Source organism: Pleurodeles waltl, chromosome 1_1, assembly GCF_031143425.1.
Source record: "Pleurodeles waltl isolate 20211129_DDA chromosome 1_1, aPleWal1.hap1.20221129, whole genome shotgun sequence".
Classification (NCBI taxonomy): Eukaryota; Metazoa; Chordata; class Amphibia; order Caudata; family Salamandridae; genus Pleurodeles; species Pleurodeles waltl.
The window spans coordinates 384,114,562-384,137,736 of record NC_090436.1 but is presented as its reverse complement, the minus strand read 5'-3'; the positions used below and the strand labels follow the sequence as shown (position 1 = coordinate 384,137,736).

The 23,175-nt window shown below is 43.2% G+C and overlaps 1 protein-coding gene across 1 annotated transcript in view; it reads left to right on the top strand.

Moving 5' to 3' along the window:
- Window positions 1-23,175, top strand: part of TENT2 (terminal nucleotidyltransferase 2) — a 568,493-nt gene that overhangs the window by 453,728 nt on the left and 91,590 nt on the right. Inside the window, exon 12 of the mRNA XM_069223224.1 lies at window positions 6,192-6,283. Within this exon, the coding sequence (XP_069079325.1) occupies window positions 6,192-6,283 (92 nt within the window). The remainder of the gene's footprint in view (window positions 1-6,191; window positions 6,284-23,175) is intronic.

Below are 23,175 nucleotides of genomic sequence, written 5' to 3'. Positions count from 1 at the left end.
TCAACTCAATAAGGACAATGAGACAGCAAAGTCCATGGGGGCTTTGCAGTTTTGAGGAGGAATTTGCAGAGGGTCCTTCACACCAAGAAAGCCAGCCTCAACAGGCAATTTGTCTGGCAGGGTGGTCTCTTCAGAGATTCCACAGTAGTGCCCAGGTCTCTGCAGTACAACAAAGCTGGCAGTACCAACGGCAGGGAAGGGTTTCCTTTCATGGAAAATTCAGAGGAAGAGGACAATCTGTGAGAGGAGGGACAACCCAGACTAATATGTGACTGCATTACTTCAACAAGAACAAAAAATCCATCTGTGGTAGGAGACAACAAAGACTCTCATTGTCTGCACAATACACCAGCAGGTGGAAGATTACAAATATTTCTCCAGGAGTGGAAGATAATAACTTTAGGCAAATGGATACTAAACTCGGTACAATACGGTTTTTCCGTAGACCTAGAAAGGCACCCTCCAACAGGGCTAATCAAAAAGTCATTCAAAGGAGGGTCTAGAACTACTCCTCAGAGGTCAAAGAACTTTTAAACAAACAGGCAATAGAACGGGGCCCAACTCAGGAAAACAAGCAGGAAATTACTCTACATACTTCCTAATTCCAAAAGTGGATGGATTTCTTCGTCCAACTTTAGACCTCAGGTTCTTCAACAAGTCAATAAAAACTCTAAAGTTCAAAATGACAACTTTACAAGAAGTGATACCTTAATTGCAAAAAGGAGATTTATGGCAACGATAGACTTAAAAGATGTTTACTTGAACATTCCAGTGAATGCATAGCCAAGAAATACCCCAAGTTCATGGTAAACAGGAAACATTATCAATTCGGGGTATTAGCCTTTCAGAATCAAATCAAAAAGAGTGTTTAAAAAATGCCTGGCTGAAGTGGCCGCACACCTCAGAAGAATGGGTATTCATATGTATCCATATCTCAACGACTGATAGAGCTCACTCATACCAAAAAAGTAGTTAAGACATTCGAATAGTGATGAAGACATTGCAATCCCTGGGTTTCTCATTAAACAAAGAGAAGTCATCTCCAGAACCGGAGCAGAAGGTTTTCTTGGGAGCAAGACTGAATTCAGTTCAGGGGAATGCAGTCACCAGCGAGAAGAGGAGTCAGTCTCTCCTAGAGGATGTTTGCCGTTAACGGAAGGGACAAGCTATGTCAGCGAATTCTGTGGGGAAACTATTTGGAAAGATGTTTTGTATGCATTCCTCGGATCCCATATTTGAGACTTCATATGAGACCAATTCAGGAGTGGTTCCAAAATCAATGGTCGCAAGCAACCGGGAGTTGGGAGGATCTAGTGGTTGTCATGCAGAAGGTGCAGGGGAAAATAGCATGGTTCAACAGAGAAAACATTACACAGGGAATACCTTTTCAGCAACCAACTCCTTCAGTAACAATAACCACAGATGCCCTACATATGGAATAGTGAGCTCATATGGGCCCTCTGAAAATATGAGGAATATGGATGAATCAAGATGCACTACAACACATCAACCTTTTGGAATTAAAGATAGTTTAGGGAAAGGCAATATTAATACAGACAGACAACACAACAGCAATGATTTACATCAACAAACAGGGGGGGGACTAAATCTTCACCCCTTTCAAGATTAGCCCAGCAGCTCTGGGGTTGGGCAATCAAGAAGAACATGAAAATTCAGGCACTACATATACCTAGGGAAGACAACTTAGAGGCATATACATTAAACACCCAGGCCTCGTGGCTCCACGGATGGGAACTCAATCAGAAAGTGGTCCAAAAAGATTTTCCAAATGTGAGACACACCGACAATAGATCTGTTTGCAACTCTTTGGAATGCAAAATACCTAAACTTTGCCTACAGACAGCCACACCGTCTGTCTCGAGGGAATGCCCTTTTGATAAACTGGTCAGGGATATTTGCACTTTTCACCCAATTCTACTGTTACACAGGGTCATCAACAAATTGCTGTTTGGCAAAATGGAAATGATTTTCAAGTCGGTATGTTAAAAATAGGTTGTATAAGAAGATCACCAAAGAAAAGACAGTGTTGAGATATCTAACACACTTTTTACAAGGTCTAACATACGCGTCCTTTAAGGTCCATTTGGCTGCTATTGTGGTCTTTGCAAGAGGACAAATTGGGCAAAGTTTTTTTTAATTTTTTTTATTTATTTTTTACAGCACCAGTGGTGAAAAGATTCTTCGAGGGTGCAAAAAGAACAGTACCACCAAGAAAGTTCCTAGCGCCCTCATGGAACCTAAATTTAGTTCTCACGCAACTCATGAAGAAACCGTTTGAGCCGCTACATTACAGATGCTGACTCTAAAAACGGCATTCTTAGTAGCTATTACTTCCCTGCGCAGGGTTAGTGAGTTACACACACAATTCAGGGACCCTATCTTCAAATCCACAAGGACAGAATTGTCATGAGGACAGATCCACAATTCTTACCAGATGGTTCACAGTTTCACATTAATCAATCTATTCAAATTCCAAGTTTTTTCCAGAATCCAAAGACGCATGCCGAAAGAACATTACACACATTGGATACAAGATGCTCTATTATGTAATGCATTGAAAAGACAAAACCTCTAAGGAAAACTCAAATTGTGTGCATCTTTCTCTAAGGGCTACTGGGGAAAATCTGTTACAAAGAACACAATAGCAGGATGGATTGCACAAGTAATTCAGCTATGTCACACCGTTGCTGGAGAAGCATTAACAAAACCATCAAGAGTGCACTGTGTGGCTCTGCTGTGTATGTGCTCTGTTGCGGACCTGCTTCTTTGTTGTTTTTTGTCATGTGTTCCTTAAAATGGCAAAGGTTTGTTTTTGTTCCAGGACTGGGGTTTCCAGAAATGGACCTCTTTGGTACGGAAAGAAACACAAAATTGCCCCATTTCTCATAGAGAGGTTGAGAACCTAGATCTCTGGAAATGCTCTTTTGATCAATTGTTCAGGAAGATTTCTTTACACCTTTTTTGTGATTTGCGTGACACCAACAGTGCTATTCAAGCTGAGGCACCCCAATACAACAATGATTTTAATAGTACCAGAATGGCTAAAACAGTGGTGGTATCAAGAGCTACTTCACCTATGTGTCAAACCTCTCAGGAAGCTGCTGTACAATCTGAGTCTTCTTGCGAGGCTAGAACGCCAAATTTGGGAACCTGGCTCCTTAAGTAATTTAATATGGACATTCAAATTTACCACTAGACTGTATGAGCATCTTCAGAGACCAAAAACCTGTCAACCCGTATGTCCTACACACTTAAATCAAATGCATGGTGCTTAAACAATGGCTACAAACCTGTTATCTGCCAGAAGGAAGTCATTAGTCCTTATTTGCTTTACTTTAAGTCAAAGTTGCAACATTCTTTCATTAAAATTCATCTTGTTGCCAATACAGCATACATAAAGGAGCCTACACAGACATCCTTCTTCTCCATACCAATTATTAAAGATTTCCTGGTAGGATTGAGGAAACAATTCTTCCAATTAGACCTCCTTCTCCTTAGATATTAAGTTTGGTCTTGTCCAAGCTAATGGCTCCATCATTTGAGCTCTCTTTGCAGCATGTCTGATGGAACATAGCCTTTCTAGTTGAAATTACTTCTGCAGGTGCTATCGGTGAAATCTATGCCCTTTCATCAGTTGAGCCATACAGTCTTTCATAGCAGCAGAGTAGTGCTCAGAATTCATCCCTCTTTTCTTCCTAAAGTGGTATTGGACTTTAATGTAAATCAGACCACCTCATTTCCAGTATTTTTCAGCAATCTCACATCTCCAGCGGAAAGATAACCTCATTCTTTAGATGTTAAAAGGGACCCAAAGTTTTTTTTTTTTATACCAGACAAAAGATATTCTAAACAAAGCAGTTGTTTGTTTATTGCGGTCCATTTGGAACAGATATGACTCAATCCAAGCAATCCATAGCTAGAAGGATAGTTCCTTGTATTACTTGCTGTTGCCGTGGTTAACCAACCACTTCCAGGTAAACCCAGAGCTCATTCTACAAGGAGCACAGTGGCATCTGCTGCATGGTTAAGAAATTTTCCTCTGACAGAAAAATGTAATGCAGCTACCTGGAGGTCAATACACACTTTCAACAAACGTTTTTGTCTAGATGGTAATTCAATAGCTGATTCATTAGTATGTCAAGCAGCAAGCATTGACAATGGCCATCTTTTTATGTATAATGTCCGAGGCAGCCTCCGTGATCTGTGGCTTGCTTGCTATTATATTCTACATTTACGATGATCAGTGAGGCTCCTATGATGAGAAATTAAATTTTAGTTGTAATCCTGGTTCTGCATTATAGTAATCCTCAACCCGCCCACCTCACCGGTTTTCAACATTGTATAATGAGGTCTTGTGTCATAAAGCTGTCCAGAAGAACTGTGGCAGTGCGACAAAATGCCAGTACAATGTATGTTGGGACAAGTAAGATCTAATGGGTGTCATTGATTCTGTGACCTTTCACAGGCTCCTTTTTCCTGCATCTTCCCTTAGCAGAGCGGGAAGGTAAAAGGCAATTTAGGAAACTCTTGCACACCTTTAACTAGGTTTAACAATGTGGTTTTAAGTCTTTTTAAAAAGGGAATTCCTCTTTTGAGAAAAATACTTGAAAAGCTGTTCTGCCTTCAAATTAAAGAAGGTGCCACCAGGCTCTTCACCAATGAGGTGTCTACCTCAAACTACAGATTAACTTTAATATATGACTGAAGTGTTCCAGGATCACTGAGCATCAGCAAGAATAGTCTACATTTATAACTTCAATGGGGATTTCTACAACAAAGGATTTAGACATACGTAACATTTCCTTCTAGGATATATTCCCATAATTGGGCTAGCAGGGCAGGTCATCAGGGCCTTAGCAGTGCCTTCAGACTTGTTCACAGGCAAGAGGAAACAGGCTCCACCCAACACCACATTCTGGATGCATGACAAATGCAGGTATTTTTAAGTCAAATTATTGTGAGGTGGAATGAAGATTCAGCTTGTATGGTCAGGTCTGAGTAGTTGGAACAGCAGCCCACTGCCAGTCTGAATCTATGCATCTTTTGCTGCTTGAAAATCTAGCTACCTTGCTTGGATTTTAGTTTACCTTCTCTGAGAGGCTTCTCTGAAGGGCAAACTCTCACCTAGTTCCAGAAATGCACTATTTGGCTTGTTTCTAAGTGCAACCGTTTATGTATAACTTCTGGGGCAGCCTCTGTCATAAAACATTTGGTATTATTCTTACACATGTATTTGAGAAGGAGAAAGCAGTAAAGGAAGAACTACACACACCCCCAGCCCCTTGGGGTGCTAGTCAGACACGGTTGTCAGGGCTGTTTTGCATTCCGAGTCCGGCCCTGCTTATAACATGTGCAATTATTGCAAATGCAAGCTATCTACTGTGAGATTTTTATGTTCACAGTTATTGTAAAACTCATGCCCATATTGTTTACAATCATTTCCACTCATTAAAAGAATACATGCAGCACCTCATCTTAACCTATGCAGCTGGAATTAAGCATTGACCCTATGTTCAAATTCTGTGCCCAAACACTTGAATGTTTTCATTATCCAGGGCTTGTGCACAGGGATATTGGAGATATAACCTTAGGACTACATGGTAAGGAGACCAATGGAGGGTCTCTCCAATATCAGTGCACACCATGAGGAGCAAATGTTCTACAGACTTGGAAGGGAGCTTCCTCGGTGTCAGTGGCCACCTCTACCCTCAACTGTCTTCCCTTCAAATGTCCCCACTTCTCCACCCAAATTGTTGCCAAGAAGGAAACCATGCAAGTGATCCTCAGGGCAAAGACATGGTGGGATTGGCACAGCTTCACCAATGTTTGGGGATTTTTGTCCTTTAACTACCTTCTCTCTGAATCATAAGATACTAAATGCGTGTGATTTCACATCCCATTCTGACAAGAAAGGCTGATCTGATGGTGGTTTGGCTGTTTATTGCTCAACTGCACTTATACGAACTGTGCATCATAGACTGAAACAGTGGAAAATGCAACTGAGCCATAATTGGGGGCAAAAACCATCTGGTATTTTAAGATGGAGTATGCTGAAGTTAATATTAAATTAAATAATTGAAATTAAGAAATAAAATAATTATTCCACATGTTATATTGTAATAAAATGGTTTGATTATGATGGTTTGTTTAAAATAAATTGTTTCTTTTAGCTGGAGCAAAAACATGATTTCAGTTCGTGAAGCCAAAATACTACCACGGCCAGATCGGGTGGAATGGCGAAATAAATTTATTTGTGTCGAAGGTAAGTTGGAAGGCGCTTTTAATACTGCACTCTTTAATTTAAAAGCTGGTTATGTTTTCCTTAAATTACACACGTGTTTTTAGTTAATGTAAAAAAAATGCTGAACATCAGAGTAAAATTATATTTCCAATTTTGAGTTACATTTCATGCTTCCACCAAAACAAATGGGGAGCTCCATCATGGGATGTTCTTTGGTGCTCCTAAATTCTAGAATAACCCCTTTTATGTGTGGAATTCAGAACTAGCCAGATAAATTATATAATGGAGAAATGATTAAAAACTTCTCCTTAATGTTAGACATTGTCTGAAACTTTACAGTGCTGGACTAAATGGACCATAAACAATTTTAATTGTTGTATATTTCTGTATATTAGCGACTGGCTTGTTTATTTTCTGATATAGTGTTTCATCAATCGGTATGCAAGGTGTGATATATATTTTATTATAATAATATCACCAAATGTGTGGAATTATTTTACTTGAGTTACTACAGTACATAACTGTGAACGAAAAGTTAATTGGAGTTTTGACCATAGAATGTAATCACAAGGTCATGTGGGTTTGTGTTAATATTTTTGCCCAAGGTCTAGCACGCTGTTGTGATTGGAACTGCTGAGGTTTTATTTAAGCTAGCCGCTCATGGCACACACAAACCATAGCAGTTGCAGTTTGTTAACCAAACATCTGGATTGTGGTAGCAGGCAGCACAGTTCGTTTACAAATGTTTTTCAGGCTAATGCCATCCCCTGGAATATTGCCAAAAGTATTGCCAGTGTGACCCCACCTTCCCCACTTATGTGATCTGGTGGTGCATGTGTTACCATGTCTAAGTACCTGTTTGAGCAAGCTGAGCTCACCTGCAATGCTGACAGTTCCCTTTGGAAACTTCGCTATTACTGCATAACTTGGATTTTTTGTTAAATGCTGAGGAATGTGTTCCTTCACAAAACATAACTATGCCCATAGAAAGAGTAGTACATATTGAGGAAAGAGCCCTCTTCCAACCCGCAGTGATACTTGTGTGACCTGGGTGTTATTTCTGTGCAGGCTTCTTATTTATTTGGCCTTGCTGTGACTGTGTTCTCCTAATGAACAATGGACCACTTTCAGACTGTCAGTTCCATATTACTTTATTTATTATAACTTTAATAGGGCTGACCTAGACAAAGCTGCATGTGAGGGCTTTACTATTCGTGTCAGAACAGGCATCCCTGGGAAAGTCGAGGTGGTACAACCAACACAGTTACTGGATCTAGGAACAGACCCATGGGTGCCCACAAAGCCGTGGGTGCAGAAACCGAGGTGGCCCCTTCAGAACCAGCGGGGCCCAAAAGCGCTTCAGCAGATTCGGACTGGCCAAAAATGAGGTTCATGGCCTCCTAAAATTCAGGGGGCGCTCTGGCTCTCGGAAACTTGGGACGGTGCAGAGCCAACCCAGGCACAGGCTCTGCAGATGGTGGCCTCGAGCGACTACTCTCTCTTTCCCTATATGCTCCCTTTTCCTCACCTCGTCAGCCAACAGGGTGAAGACCAAGAACATTTGTTCTTCGACGACTTCTTGTGCCTTGATTTACCTGATCGTCTCGTGGACTTGGAGTGGGACGACAACGAGGGGGGGGGAGGCTCTGCAACCGATCCGGGGACCTTCTCCTCGAACCGAGATCAGGACTTGCGTGGAGCTGAACACCAGGCCTCCAGGAGCTTTAGGGAACCGCTTTGTAAAGAAATGGCTCCCTGTTGCAGTTACCCCCCACTTTTTGCCTGATACTGATGCTGACTTGACTGAGAAGAGTGCTGGGACCCTGCTAACCAGGCCCCAGCACCAGTGTTCCTTCACCTAAAATGTACCATTGTATCCACAATTGGCACACCCTGGCATTCAGATAAGTCCCTTGTAACTGGTACTTCTAGTACCAAGGGCCCTGATGCCAAGGAAGGTCTCTAAGGGCTGCAGCATGTCTTATGCCACCCTAGAGACCCCTCACTCAGCACAGACACACTGCTTACAAGCCTGTGTGTGCTAGTGAGAACAAAATGAGTAAGTCGACATGGCACTCCCCTCAGGGTGCCATGCCAGCCTCTCACTGCCTATGCAGTATAGGTAAGACACCCCTCTAGCAGGCCTTACAGCCCTAAGGCAGGGTGCACTATACCATAGGTGAGGGTACCAGTGCATGAGCACTGTGCCCCTACAGTGTCTAAACAAAACCTTAGACATTGTAAGTGCAGGGTAGCCATAAGAGTATATGGTCTGGGAGTCTGTTTTACACGAACTCCACAGCACCATAATGGCTACACTGAAAACTGGGAAGTTTGGTATCAAACTTCTCAGCACAATAAATGCACACTGATGCCAGTGTACATTTTATTGCAAAACACACCCCAGAGGGCACCTTAGAGGTGCCCCCTGAAACTTAACCGACTGTCTGTGTAGGCTGACTAGTTCCAGCAGCCTGCCACACCAGAGACATGTTGCTGGCCCCATGGGGAGAGTGCCTTTGTCACTCTGAGGCCAGTAACAAAGCCTGCACTGGGTGGAGATGCTAACACCTCCCCCAGGCAGGAGCTGTAACACCTGGCGGTGAGCCTCAAAGGCTCACCCCTTTGTCACAGCCCAGCAGGGCACTGCAGCTTAGTGGAGTTGCCCGCCCCCTCCGGCCACGGCCCCCACTTTTGGCGGCAAGGCTGGAGGGAACAAAGAAAGCAACAAGGAGGAGTCACTGGCCAGTCAGGACAGCCCCTAAGGTGTCCTGAGCTGAAGTGACTCCAACTTTTAGAAATCCTCCATCTTGCAGATGGAGGATTCCCCCAATAGGATTAGGACTGTGACCCCCTCCCCTTGGGAGGAGGCACAAAGAGGGTGTACCCACCCTCAGGGCTAGTAGCCATTGGCTACTAACCCCCCAGACCTAAACACGCCCTTAAATTTAGTATTTAAGGGCTACCCTGAACCCTAGAAAATTAGATTCCTGCAACTACAAGAAGAAGGACTGCCTAGCTGAAAACCCCTGCAGCGGAAGACCAGAAGACGACGACTGCCTTGGCTCCAGAAACTCACCGGCCTGTCTCCTGCCTTCCAAAGATCCTGCTCCAGCGACGCCTTCCAAAGGGACCAGCGACCTCGACATCCTCTGAGGACTGCCCCTGCTTCGGAAAGACAAGAAACTCCCGAGGACAGCGGACCTGCTCCAAGAAAAGCTGCAACTTTGTTTTCAGCAGCTTTAAAGAACCCTGCAAGCTCCCCGCAAGAAGCGTGAGACTTGCAACACTGCACCCGGCGACCCCGACTCGGCTGGTGGCGATCCAACACCTCAGGAGGGACCCCAGGACTACTCTGATACTGTGAGTACCAAAACCTGTCCCCCCTGAGCCCCCACAGCGCCGCCTGCAGAGGGAATCCCGAGGCTTCCCCTGACCGCGACTCTTTGAACCTAAAGTCCCGACGCCTGGGAGAGACCCTGCACCCGCAGCCCCCAGGACCTGAAGGACCGGACTTTCACTGGAGAAGTGACCCCCAGGAGTCCCTCTCCCTTGTCCAAGTGGAGGTTTCCCCGAGGAATCCCCCCCTTGCCTGCCTGCAGCGCTGAAGAGATCCCGAGATCTCTCATAGACTAACACTGCGAACCCGACGCCTGTTCCTACACTGCACCCGGCCGCCCCCGCGCTGCTGAGGGTGAAATTTCTGTGTGGGCTTGTGTCCCCCCCGGTGCCCTACAAAACCCCCCTGGTCTGCCCTCCGAAGACGCGGGTACTTACCTGCAAGCAGACCGGAACCGGGGCACCCCCTTCTCTCCATTCTAGCCTATGCGTTTTGGGCACCACTTTGAACTCTGCACCTGACCGGCCCTGAGCTGCTGGTGTGGTGACTTTGGGGTTGCTCTGAACCCCCAACGGTGGGCTACCTTGGACCTAGAACTAAGCCCTGTAAGTGTCTTACTTACCTGGTAAAACTAACAAAAACTTACCTCCCCCAGGAACTGTGAAAATTGCACTAAGTGTCCACTTTTAAAACAGCTATTTGTCAATAACTTGAAAAGTATACATGCAATTTTTATGATTTGAAGATCCTAAAGTACTTACCTGCAATACCTTTCGAATGAGATATTACATGTAGAATTTGAACCTGTGGTTCTTAAAATAAATTAAGAAAAGATATTTTTCTATACAAAACCTATTGGCTGGATTTGTCTCTGAGTGTGTGTACCTCATTTATTGTCTATGTGTATGTACAACAAATGCTTAACACTACTCCTTGGATAAGCCTACTGCTCGACCACACTACCACAAAATAGAGCATTAGTATTATCTATTTTTACCACTATTTTGCCTCTAAGGGGAACCCTTGGACTCTGTGCATGCTATTCCTTACTTTGAAATAGCACATACAGAGCCAACTTCCTACACGCTTCCTCAAAGATTTTGGATTAATATCCCATTACGCGGCGCATGACTTCGGGTCATGGTTGCTCTCCAGACACCAGAGGCACTCCAGTTGCGGATCCATCATGGACATCACCTGATGGCAGGATCCTTGGGGCTAGAACACAGTCTTGTGTGAAGACATCCTCAACACACTAGGAGTGTAAGCACTCAAAATGTTCAATAAAAAGTCAAGTCAAAAAGTGACTTGGAAGTAGCTCTTTCTTCAGATCAGCGCTGACTGCCGTGGAAAGAAAAGAAGTAATACCAGCACGGCAGGGTGACACCTATATAGGACCCGCAACGTCATATTCGGTGCGGACAACGCCAGACGCAGAGCTGATTGACGCCACCTAACGGCATGCAGGGGTACTGCTCGAGACCAGTCTGTGGGTCCAGACTGACACCTGGGGGAAATTCTTAGGTGAGGAATCTGCAACTAGATGTTTTATGCACCAGATAAGGCATTGCTGAAGGTAAGTAACTTGTCCGTATGTATCCTGGCAGAAACTAGGATATGGCAAATAGTCTCATAGGTAAAGTCTGAAAGTTAGGCCTTTAAAACCCTTTTAAATGATCTAATCTTTGTGTTCAGTCAGATATTTCCTGGTAGCATGTTCCACTATGTGGGTGCAAAACACGAGAAAACATGGTTTAAGGTTCTGGTTTTGATTTTCTTCTTATATTATGCTTGCTATGCTCCTCATTGACCACAGACCTCCTGTATTGTGAAGCCTACATTTTAGATAAGAAGGGATGCCAGCATAAAGAACTTTGTAGATTATGCATGCTATTTAATTTATTGTTTCAAGAGAGAGTGTATGTCTCTTAAAATGGGAATGATCTGATTTCTTGGCTCCTGTGAGTATTCAGACAATGAATATTACCTTCATCAGATGTAATTCCATCACAGCCTAGCCCTTGTCTTGTCTGCTGTTTACCAGTAAATGGCTGAAAAAGTTATGAAACGAAATGCTTTGTATACAGAATAATTTATCATGAAAGATAAAGGGACCATACTTTCCCGCCTATCTAGCTCACTTAAAGTGTGGCTTTCCACTACCTTTGAAACAAGTTTGTAATCTGAGTATATTAATAGATTCAAAACTCAAAATGGATTCACAAGCGGCTAAATTAACCATTAGTTGTTTTTGGTACATTTGACTGATAAGATCTATATATACCCGTGGTAAATGATTTCTCTCTCTCACTGCTGGACTACGGGAATGTCTGTGTTCTGGGTCTCCCTGACATACGGTTCAGGTGATAATCCATATTCCGGAAAATACACCTGCTCGTTTGCTCTCTGGGTTGCCACATAGCGTGGCTAAATAAAAAATAAATTAAAAAAAAGAGTATTGCGTCATTTTGTAGGCACGCTCACAATAGATTTCCTGCCTCATTTTGGAGAACAGCTTTAATCCAAGTCTCATACCTGGGAAGTTGAGACGATATGTCTTTTCTTGGGGTCCTGTGGTAAATCAATGGTTACTTGGCAGTCTCACTAATGGATTTAGTTTTCACCCTGACATCAGAGGGCCACCGATCCTAATGCACTCTGATCCAATAGGCATGTAATTCCCTTCAGACACTTGACTCTCCACCGGAATCAAAGACAAGCAGTTAATACTTGTTCCAGAAGGTGGTAGGGTCAGAAACTCAAATACAGCATGACAGTATGTAGAGCACAAGACATTGAATGTACGGGCAGTGCTACAATTTCAAAGAGTACTACTTTATTTACAAGTGGATAAAATATAGCCGTTAAAACTTTAACCCCTTCGCTGCTGCTGCCCTCCACCCCCTGTGCTGAGCACTTTATTGGATATTTGGAGTAGTTTTGTCCAGCATCCTGGGGATTCTAAAGTTACCCAGAGTTTGTGGGTTCCCGTGGAGGAGACTGAGAAATTTGCCAAAATACAGCTAAAATTTGTTCTTTGGGGGGAAAATGTGCTGCAGAAGAGAGCATCTCTTTTTTCCCCCTGCAAATGGGATCAGTGAAGGGTTTTACTGTGATAAAAGCGCCATCTTCCCTGCTTTCAGGAACAGACTTGAATCAGAAAAACACATTTTTCACCACAGGTTTAGGATTTTACTTGGACATACATTATTTTACTATTTTTTGTGGTTTCAGCCTCCTACCAGTTAGTGACAGAAATGGGTATGAAACCAATGGTGGATCCCGGACAGCTAAACATTTCTGAAAAGTAGACAAAATCTTAACTCAGCAAGGGGTCATTTGTGGTGATCCTTCAAGGTTTTCCTATCGAAAGCAACAGTTGAAATAAAAAACAAATATTGAAATAGAGTTGTAAAAAACAGCTATTTCTGTCAATGATTTATTTCTTCTGTAACTTTTTCCAACTATGGCAGATTTTTTGAAGCAATATACCATTACGTCTGCTGAACCCTTCTAGTTGCGGGGATATAGAGGTCTTGTAGGTTCATCAAGAACTAAAGGTACCCAGAGCCAATAAATGAACTGCACCTTGCAATGGGTTTTCATTGTATACCAGGTATACAGCAGTTAGTTTGGTAAAATATAAAGAGTGAAAATTAGCTATCAAGGAAGCCTATGTGTTTCCGAAATGGGCACAAAATATTGAGTTTAGAAGCAGTGATTATTTGCACATCTCTGAATTCGGGGGTCCTCATACTAGCATGTGAATTACAGGGCATTTCACAAAATGACTTCTTTCTTACACACTGTCTTAAATTTGGAAGGCAAAAATGTAAAGAAAGACAATTGACATAGTTCTTCTATTCTGTGTTTCCCCCAAAGTCTCCTGATAAAAATGGTACCTCACTTGTGTGGGTAGGCCTAGTGCCCACAACAGGAAACACCCCAAAACATAACATGGACACACCAGAGTTTTTCCATTGAAAACTGACTTGTTTTTTTGGAAAGTGCCTAGCTGTGGATTTTAGGCTGTAGCTCAGCCGGGACTTAGGGAAACCTACCAAACCTGTACATTTTAGAAAATTAGACACTTAGGAGAATCCAGGATGGGGTGACCTGTGGGGCTCTCACTGGGTTCTGTCACTCAGACTCATTTGCAAACCTCAAAATTGGGCTAAAAAACACTTTTTCGTCAAATTTGGTGCTGCAAAGTTCTTTACTCTGAGGGGAGCCACAAACTTCCTTTCACTCTACATTCCCCAAGTCTCCCGATAAAAATGGTACCTCACTTGTATGGGTAGGCCTAGTGCCTGTGACAGGAAACACCCCAAAACACTACATGGACACATCTCATTTTTCCAGTGAATAATGGACGTGTTTTTTGCCAAGAGCCTAGCGGTGGATTTTGGGCTCTAGCTCAACCGGCACATAGGGAAACCTAGCAAACCTATATATTTTTTAAAACTAGTCACCCTAGGGTTGTCTAGAATAAGGTGACTTGTGAGGCTCTCACTAGGTTCTGTCACCCAGAATCCTTTGCAAACCTCAAAATTTGGCAAACAAAACACTTTTTCTGCACATTTTGGTGATGGAAAGTTCTGGAATCTGAGGGGGCAACAAACTTCCTTCCATCCAGCGTTCCCCCAGGTCCCCGATCAAAAATGTTACCTAACTTATGTGGTAGGCCAAGTACCCACAACAGGGAAGGTCCCAAAATGTATTGTGGTGATAATGATAACTAAGGTGAGTGTACTAATTAGTCCTGGGATTGGGTACCATTTAGGGAAACTTATCAAACCCAGACATTTCTGTAAAGTAAACATCAAGGGTAGTCCAGGGAGGTATAGCTTGTGAGGATTTCCCAAAGTTTTTTTATTTTTTATTTTTAACTCATGCAGTGACAACAGGGATATGTGTGTATATATGTATGTATATATATATATATGTATATATATATATATTTATGTATATATTTGTGTGTGTATATATATATATATGTGTGTGTGTTCATTGGCATGTGTAGCTGCAGATACACATGGTTGGCATAAGTCTGCCATTTAGTGTTGGGCTCAGAGTGTTACAACTTGTTTTTCTTCGAAGAATCTTTTTTGAGTCACAAGATCGAGTGACTCCTCCTCTCTGTGATAGTGCTCATGGGCATCTAGTCCTTTGTTAGATTGTTTTCTTTCCACCGTTGGGTTCGGACATGTTTCCTCTTGATCCGGTGAATCTCGTTTCGGTAATTCAGAATTTATTCTACTACTATTTCTATAATATTGTTGGTATTGTTTTTGATCATGTTTTCATCTATACTCGATCCGATTTAGACCGTTGGGGTCGAATTTCTCATCCTTACAAGAGCAATGCCCTTTAAGAGCCTACTTCAATGTGAATCTGATGGAACGAATTCCGTCTCGATTCTGTCCTCGTTGTCACGCTAAATTCCTGTACACCGATCAGCATTCTGTGTGCAGTCTTTGTCTATCTCCAGACCATCAAGAGGACAATTGTGACACCTGTAGATCTTTTAGACCCAAAAAGACTCTTCGGGACCGTAGAGCTAGTCACCTCAAAATGGCATCCAGATCCACTGAAGACACACCGGACATCTTTGGCAAAGAATATGCCCAAGAAGAAGTTTGACAACGGGCAGTGTTTTCCGTCCAAGACTCAGACTCCGAAGAATACTCAGATGACGACAGCCACTATGTGCATGTGGTGCGGTACGTGAGCACAACTGCCCCATGTCATCACACAAAAATAACTAAAAAGACTCCAACACTAGTTGTCTATCCTCCACTGCCTTTGGCCATGGTCAGATTGAAAAAGAAAGTCCGGATGACCAACCTTCGGGTTCGGCACCGAGATTTAAGACTAAGGTGCACACGGCTCCGACCAAACAGACTCCTACACCAGTGTCGGAGTTGAGCCGAAAATTTGAAAGCACATCTTAAGAGCTGAAAAGATCAGCAACATCTTCGGAGCCCAAAAAGGTTAACCAATCTTCCGAGCCAACACTTTCAGTTCGACCGAAACATGAACTTTCGGAGTCAAAAGCTATCGGTAGTAAAGAAACTACTTCTACCCAGGACTCCACAGACATTCAACCTATTTTGGAGGTGATGGACGAAAACAGAAAAAGATACTTATTCAAAAGGACACATGAAGAATAATTGCCTCCCCTCCAATGTCCTTTAAAAGGAAATAGACTTTTAAAGACATTTCAAAAGATGCACCTCCATCAAAGAAGGTATTCAAGGACAAACAACAGGGACAGGCTTAAAACCAGAAACAGCCTTCACCACCACATTCTCCTGTTCCTCCTTCCACACTCTCCTATTCCTCCTTCCACACCATCTCCACCACCCTCACCCATATAGTAGGCACAATGTATCACCACATACATCCTCAATTTCACCACATAGGGATGATCTTAGTGATGACCAACAAGACACAGATCCCTGGGATACATATGACTCTGATCCCATTTTACCAAATGACCCCCAGTTATATCCTGCCAGACCCTCACCACCAGAAGACACTACAGCATATAATCAAGTAGTGGCTAGAGCTGCAGCCTTCCATAATGTGCAAATGTACACTGATCAGATAGAGCAGGATTTTCTGTTTGACACACTGGCATCAACGCATAAGCAATACGAATGTCTTCCTATGCTTCCAGGCATGCTTCTGATATCTTTCAAGAGCCTGTTAAAGCTAAGATTATCACTTCTAGAGTTGACAAAAAATATAAACTCAGACCCTGTGTTTATAAGAGCTCAACTACTTCCTGATTCCATTGTAGTGGGTGCAGCAAGAAAAAGGACTAACAGACAGCCCCGAGGCGATGCCCCACCTCCTGATAAGGAAAGCAGGAAAATAGATGCAGCTGGGAAAAAGGTGGCTTCACAAGCTGCAAATCAGTGGAGGTTAGCCTATTCGCAAGCTCTTTTGGCTAGATTTGACAGAACACACTGGGACGAAATGGAAGAGCTGTTACAATACCTCCCTCCAGAACACCAACAAAGGGGACAGCAAATAATAAATGAAGGGCAAGCATTATCTGTTGTATACTGTTAGATCTGCTATGGGTGCAGCTGATACAGCAGCTAGATCAGTTAACACCAATGTGCTTATTTGGAGACATGCCCGGTTAAGATGTTCAGGTTTCAAACCTGAGATACAGCAGGCAGTTTTAAACATGCTGTTTGACAAGCAGCATTTATTTGGCCCTGAGTTGGACACAGCAATAGACAAACTTAAAAAAGATTCAGAAACAGCTAAGGCCATGGGGGCTTTGTAAACCACACCCTCCAGGGGTACTTTTTAGAGGGGATTTTAAACCTCGGCTACGGAAACAGCAACCACCCGTCAAAAACAAGCCTCGCAATTCTACACTAGATAATCATTTAGAGGCTCCTATAGAGGATCCAACAGTAGAGGAAGAGGTAAACCTTCTATATCCAGAGGTTCTTCACAATCAAACAAAGACTTTCTTACTAACCCCACAGAGCACACATCTCCTGTGGGGGGGAGACTAGTAAATTTCTATCCACAATGGCACAACATCACTACATATCAGTGGGGTCTCTCAATTATCCAGCATGGTTATTGTCTACAACTCATTTCCACTCCACCAAACATTCCACCTCATTCACACAAACTAACTGAGGAGCATCTCATTCTATTAAAACAAAAAGTATAATCACCTCTACTCAAGGGTGCAATAGAGGTGGTACCTATAGATCAACAAGGGAAAGGAGTATATTCTCAATACTTCCTTACACCAAAAAAGAATGGTACTCTCAGACCAGTCCTGGATCTCAGACCCCTCAATCAGTACATCCTCTCAGAGCATTTCCACATGGTCACTCTTCAGGATTTAATTTCCCTACTACAAAAACAGGACTACATGACAGCATTAGATCTAAAAAACGCTTACTTCCACATTCCCATACATCCAGCACATCGCAAATATCTAAGACTTGTGATAGCAGGCAAGCACTACCAGTTCAAAGTGCTACCCTTAGGAGTAACACCAGCACCAAGAGTATTCACCAAATGCCTTATAGTGGTTGCAGCATACCTCAGAAGGCAACATATACATGTCTTTCCCTATGTGGACGACTAGCTCATAAATCCAGCACCATTCAAACTTGTCAACAGCATACACAATACACAATCAATACCCTACACAGTCTAGGGTTCACTATCAATTACCAAAATCTTATCTCCAACCAGTGCAAATTCAACCATATTTGAGAGCAATTCTGAACACTCAGTCAGCATTAGCGTACCCAAACCCACGGAGAATGCAAGCTTCCCACAATCTCATATCACAGCTACAATACAATCAAACATACATAGTAAGGTTTATCATAACTGTTGGGAATTATGACATCTTGCATAGCAATAGTACCCAATGCACGTCTAAACATGAGACACCTACAACAGTGTCTCTTGCAACAATGGTATCAGCCACATGGTCAGTTAGAGGATCTGGTGGTGTTAGACCGCCAGACTTACAAATCTCTGCAATGGTGGAATCACACCAACGTATCAAAAGGGCAGCCATTTCAGGACCCTGCGCCACAGACCAGTGACAGGTTGGGGAGCCCATCTCAACAGTCTTAATTTACAGGGAGAATGGGACTCAGTCCAGCATACTTATCACATAAACCACTTGGAATTGCTAGCAGTGCTCTTAGCACACAAAGCATTCCAGCCACAGATCACGCACAATGCAGTGTTAATAAGGACAGACAACATGACAACAATGTATTATCTGCAAAAACAGGGAGACATACACTCATCCCAATTGTCCCTTCTAACACAGACAATTTTGTAATGGGCAATTCACAATCGAATTTAACTACCAGCAGAGAATATCCCAGGGATACACAACCAACTAGCAGACCTCTTAAGTAGGACGCAGCAACAAATACACATATGGGAGATTTACCCACAAGTAATTCAACAGTACTTTTTACATGTGGGGAACACCAGACATAAACCTTTTCGCAACAAGCAAAAACGTGAAATGCTCAAACTTCGCATCCAGGTACCCACACCTTTGATCCAAGGGCAATGCTGTACGGATTAATTGGTCAGGGATGTTTGCTTATGCTTTCCCCCTCGCCCACTAATTCCATTTTTGGTAAACAAGATCGTCACACCTCCCTCACTATAATACTCATAGCTCCCACGTGGGCACGTCAACACTGGTACACAACACTGTTGGATCTGTCTGTAGTACCACATCACAAGCTTCCAAACAGACCAGACCTATTAACTCAGAACGAAGGTCAAATCAGACATCCCAATCCCAATGTGCTCAACCTGGCGATTTGGCTCCTGCAGTCATAGTATTTGGATATCTACACCTTCCATCAGAATGTATGAACATTCTAAAAGAAGCACCCAAACCTACAACCAGACAGTGCTATGCAGCTAAATGGAAACATTTTCTATACTACTGTTAACCTAAAACTTGAATCATCAGTACAGGATATTGTGTATTTGCTTCACTTACAAAAAGCAAATCTAGCATACTCATCCTATTAAAATTCATCTAACAGCAAATCTGCTTACCTCCAAAACAGACAGCATACTTCTATGTTCAAAATACCGGTCATAAAAGCTTTTATGGAAGGCCTTAAAAGAGTTATTACACCTAGAGTTCCACCAGTTCCTGCCTAGAATCTTAACATCATGTTCACAAGACTCCACCGTTTGAACCCATGCATTCTTGCGCTCTTCAATTTTTCTCATGGAAAGTTGCTTTCCTGGTAGCAGTTACTTCCTTAAGGAGAGTAAGTGAAGCATTCACTTTAAAAGAACCTTTCTTCCAAATTCACAAGAATAAAATAGTACTTAGAACAAATCAAAAATTCCTACCCAAAGTGGTTTCACCATTTCACAACAGTCAGTCAGTCAGTGGAATTGCTAGTCTTCTTTCCACAGCCAGATTCAGTTGCCAAAAGAGCTCTTCACACTCTTGATGTCAAAAGAGCTCTCATGTACTACATAGATAGAACAAAAAAAATCTGAAAATCTAAGCAACTTTTTGTAGCTTTCCAGCAACCTCATAAGGGTAATCCTATTTCAAAACAAGGATTAGCTAGCTGGATAGTAAAGTGAATTCAAACTTGCTATCTTAAAGCTAAAAGACAGCTGTTAGTAATTCCTAAAGCACATTCTACTAGAAAGAAAGGAGCTTCAATGTAATTCTTAGGAAATATACCAATGGCAGACATATGCAAAGCAGCTGCATGGTCCACACCACACACATTTACTAAACAATACTGTGTGGAACAGGCAAATGTTGGTCAGGCGGTGCTTACAACACTATTTCAAGCTACTCCTACAGGCTAGCCACCGCTTTCTTTAGGAGGGGACTGTTTTTCAGTCTATGCAAAGCATGTGTATCTGCTGCTACGCATGCCATGAACGGAAAATGTCACTTACCCAGTGGACATCTGTTCGTGGCATGTAGTGCTGCAGATTCACATGCATCCTCCCTCCTCCCCGGAAGCCTGTATCCATTGTACTACTTTCTTTCTGTAAATATGTATATTTGATGGCATGTGTAGCTGCAGATACACATGCTGTGAGAAAGTAGCCTCTTTCTAGCATGGTTACCCCCCTTTTTGGTCTGTTTCTGAGTGTGTGTCAGTGTTTTTTTTTACTGTGTCACTGGGATCCTGCTAGCCAGGACTCCAGTGCTCATAGTGAAAACCCTATATGTCAGTGTGTTTTGCTTGTCTCACTGTGATCCTGCTAGCCAGGACCCCGGTGCTCATGGTTTGTGGCCTAATGTGTGTATTGTCAGTAGTGCTTAACTGTGTCACTGAGGTTCTGCTAACCACAACCTCAGTACTTATGCTCTCTCTACTTTTAAATCTGTCATTATAGACTAATGACTTATTTTATCAATTTAAATTGGCACACTTATAAGTCCCCTAGTATACGGTACCTTGGTACCCAGGGCATTGGGATTCCAGGAGATCCTTATGGGCTGCAGCATTTCTTTTGCCTCACATAAGGAGCTAAGACAAACCCTTTCACAGGACTGCCACTGCAGCCTGCGTGAAATAGTGCACGCACTATTTCACAGCCTTTTACACTGCACTTAAGGAGCTTCAATGGCTTTTTTGAGAAATATACCAATGGCAGACATATGTAAAGCAGCCCCATTGTCCACACCACACAGGTTTACTAAACACTACTATGTGGATGTGCTATCTCGCCAACAAGCAAATGTTGGTCAAGCAGTGCTTAAAACACTGTTTCAAACTACTCAAACTCATACGGGCTAGAACCGCGTACTTAGGAGGGGACAGCTTTTCAGTCTATACACAGCATGTGTATCTGCAGCTACACATGCCATTGAACGGAAAATGTCACTTACCCAGTGTACCTCTGTTCATGGCATGTAGTGCTGCAGATTCGCACGCGCCCTCCCTCCTCCCCGGAAGCCTGTAGCCATTGTAGTACTTTATTATGTAAATATGTATATACATTGCATGGATATCTCATTTACGTACTATATATCTGTACATATACAATTCTTCACTCCTTACTTCACCCTCCTGCGAGAAAACAATCTAACAAAGGACTTGATGCCCATGCGCACTATCAGCGAGGGGAGGAGTCACTCGATCTTGTGACTTGAAAAGCTTCTTCGAAGAAAAGCAACTTGTAACACTCTGAGCCCAACACTAGATGGCGGGATATGCACAGCATGTGAATCTGCAGCACTGCATGCCTCGAACAGATGTACACTTGATAAGTGTCATGTCCGTGTGTGTGTGTGTGTATACGTGTGTTTGTGTGTGTGTATATATGTGTGTGTATATATATATATATGTGTATATGTATGTATATGTGTATATGTATGTATATGTATGTGTACATATGTGTGTATATATGTGTGTGTGTATATATATATGTGTGTGTGTGTATATATGTAAATGTGTGTATATGTATATATGTGTATGTATATATGTATATATATATATATGTATGTATATATTTTCGGTGGCATGTGTAGCTGCAGATACACATGCTGTGCATTATCCTGCCATCTAGTGTTGGGCTCAGAGTGTTACAAGTTGTTTTTCTTCGAACAAGTCTTTTCGAGTCACAAGACCGAGGGACTCCTCCCTTTCGGCTCCATTGCGCATGGGCGTCGACTCCATCTTAGATTGTTTTCTTTCCACCATCGGGTTCGGATGTGTTCCTCTTCGCTCCGTATTTCGAATCGGGAAAGTTAGCTAAATATCAAAAAATCAACAGTATTGTTCTCGTTCGGTACCGGGTTAGTGTTATTGGATCAGCACCGACAGCAGGAGCACTCCGGCGGCCCTTCGGGGCTTCCGTTCTTCAGCGGGGCCTGGTCGGCCCGACCACATCCATCGTCGAAGACTAATGGACCGGACCCCCTTCCGCTTCTGTCCGAAGTGCCACTCGAAGTATCCCTATACAGACCAACACCTGGTCTGTAATCTGTGTTTGTCACCAGAACACAGGTAGGATACTTGTGAGGCTTGTCGAGCGTTTCCATCTAAAAAGACCCTACGTGATCGACGAGCGAGAAGACTGCAAATGGCATCGACACCGAGAGAACAACTCTACGTCGGAGGGGAGGAAAGAATTTCCATCCAGGGGACGGACTCTGACAAATCCGAAAGTGAGCGACCCTCGACGGTGCAGCGAACAGTGAGTAGAATTGCCCCGTCCAAAACTCACACCAAGATCGTTAAGGCCAAGGGGACGCCACCGCCAGCAGGCCATGGCTTAACCCATCGAAAAGAAGGTGACCAAACATCGGCACCGAAAAAGGCCAGAGATTTGCCGAAGACTTCCGACTTCGGTCGAGATTCCGGTACCGAACGATCTCGACACCGAGAGTTCGACTCACCCAAGGTGAGAAAAATACAGCTGGAACCGAAAAAGACAGTTTCGGAAATATCGGTACCGAAAAAAGCGGCTTCGGAGCCGAAAAGAAGCTCTTACACAGAAGAGTATGGACTTTCCAGCCAAATGCATGAAAGACACAGGTTTGAGCAGGAAATAAGTATGGATGAACCAGGCCATACGCAAAGGAGGTTGCATATCCAGAAAGAGACTGGAAAAATACAAACTATTCCTCCAATTAAGACCAAAAGAAAACTGGCATTTTAGGAGATAGAAATGCAGGCGAAGGTGGCCAGAGAAAAATCCCCACCACCAAGGTTTTCACCACAACCTTCCCCACTACACTCACCACAACGGTCTCTAGTGGGAACACCTCCAATGCAGTCACCTACACATACAGGGATGACACAGGATGATCCTGATGCATGGGACTTATATGATGCACCAGTATCAGATAACAATCCGGATTGTTACCCAACAAAGCCATCACCTCCAGAGGACAGTACTGCATATGCGCAGGTACTATCCAGGGCAGCTACGTTCCACAACGTAGCAATGCATTCTGAGCCAATAGAGGATGATTTCCTGTTCAACACCTTGGCATCCACCCACGCTTCCTACCAGAGTCTGCTGATGCTCCGGGGTATGCTCAAAC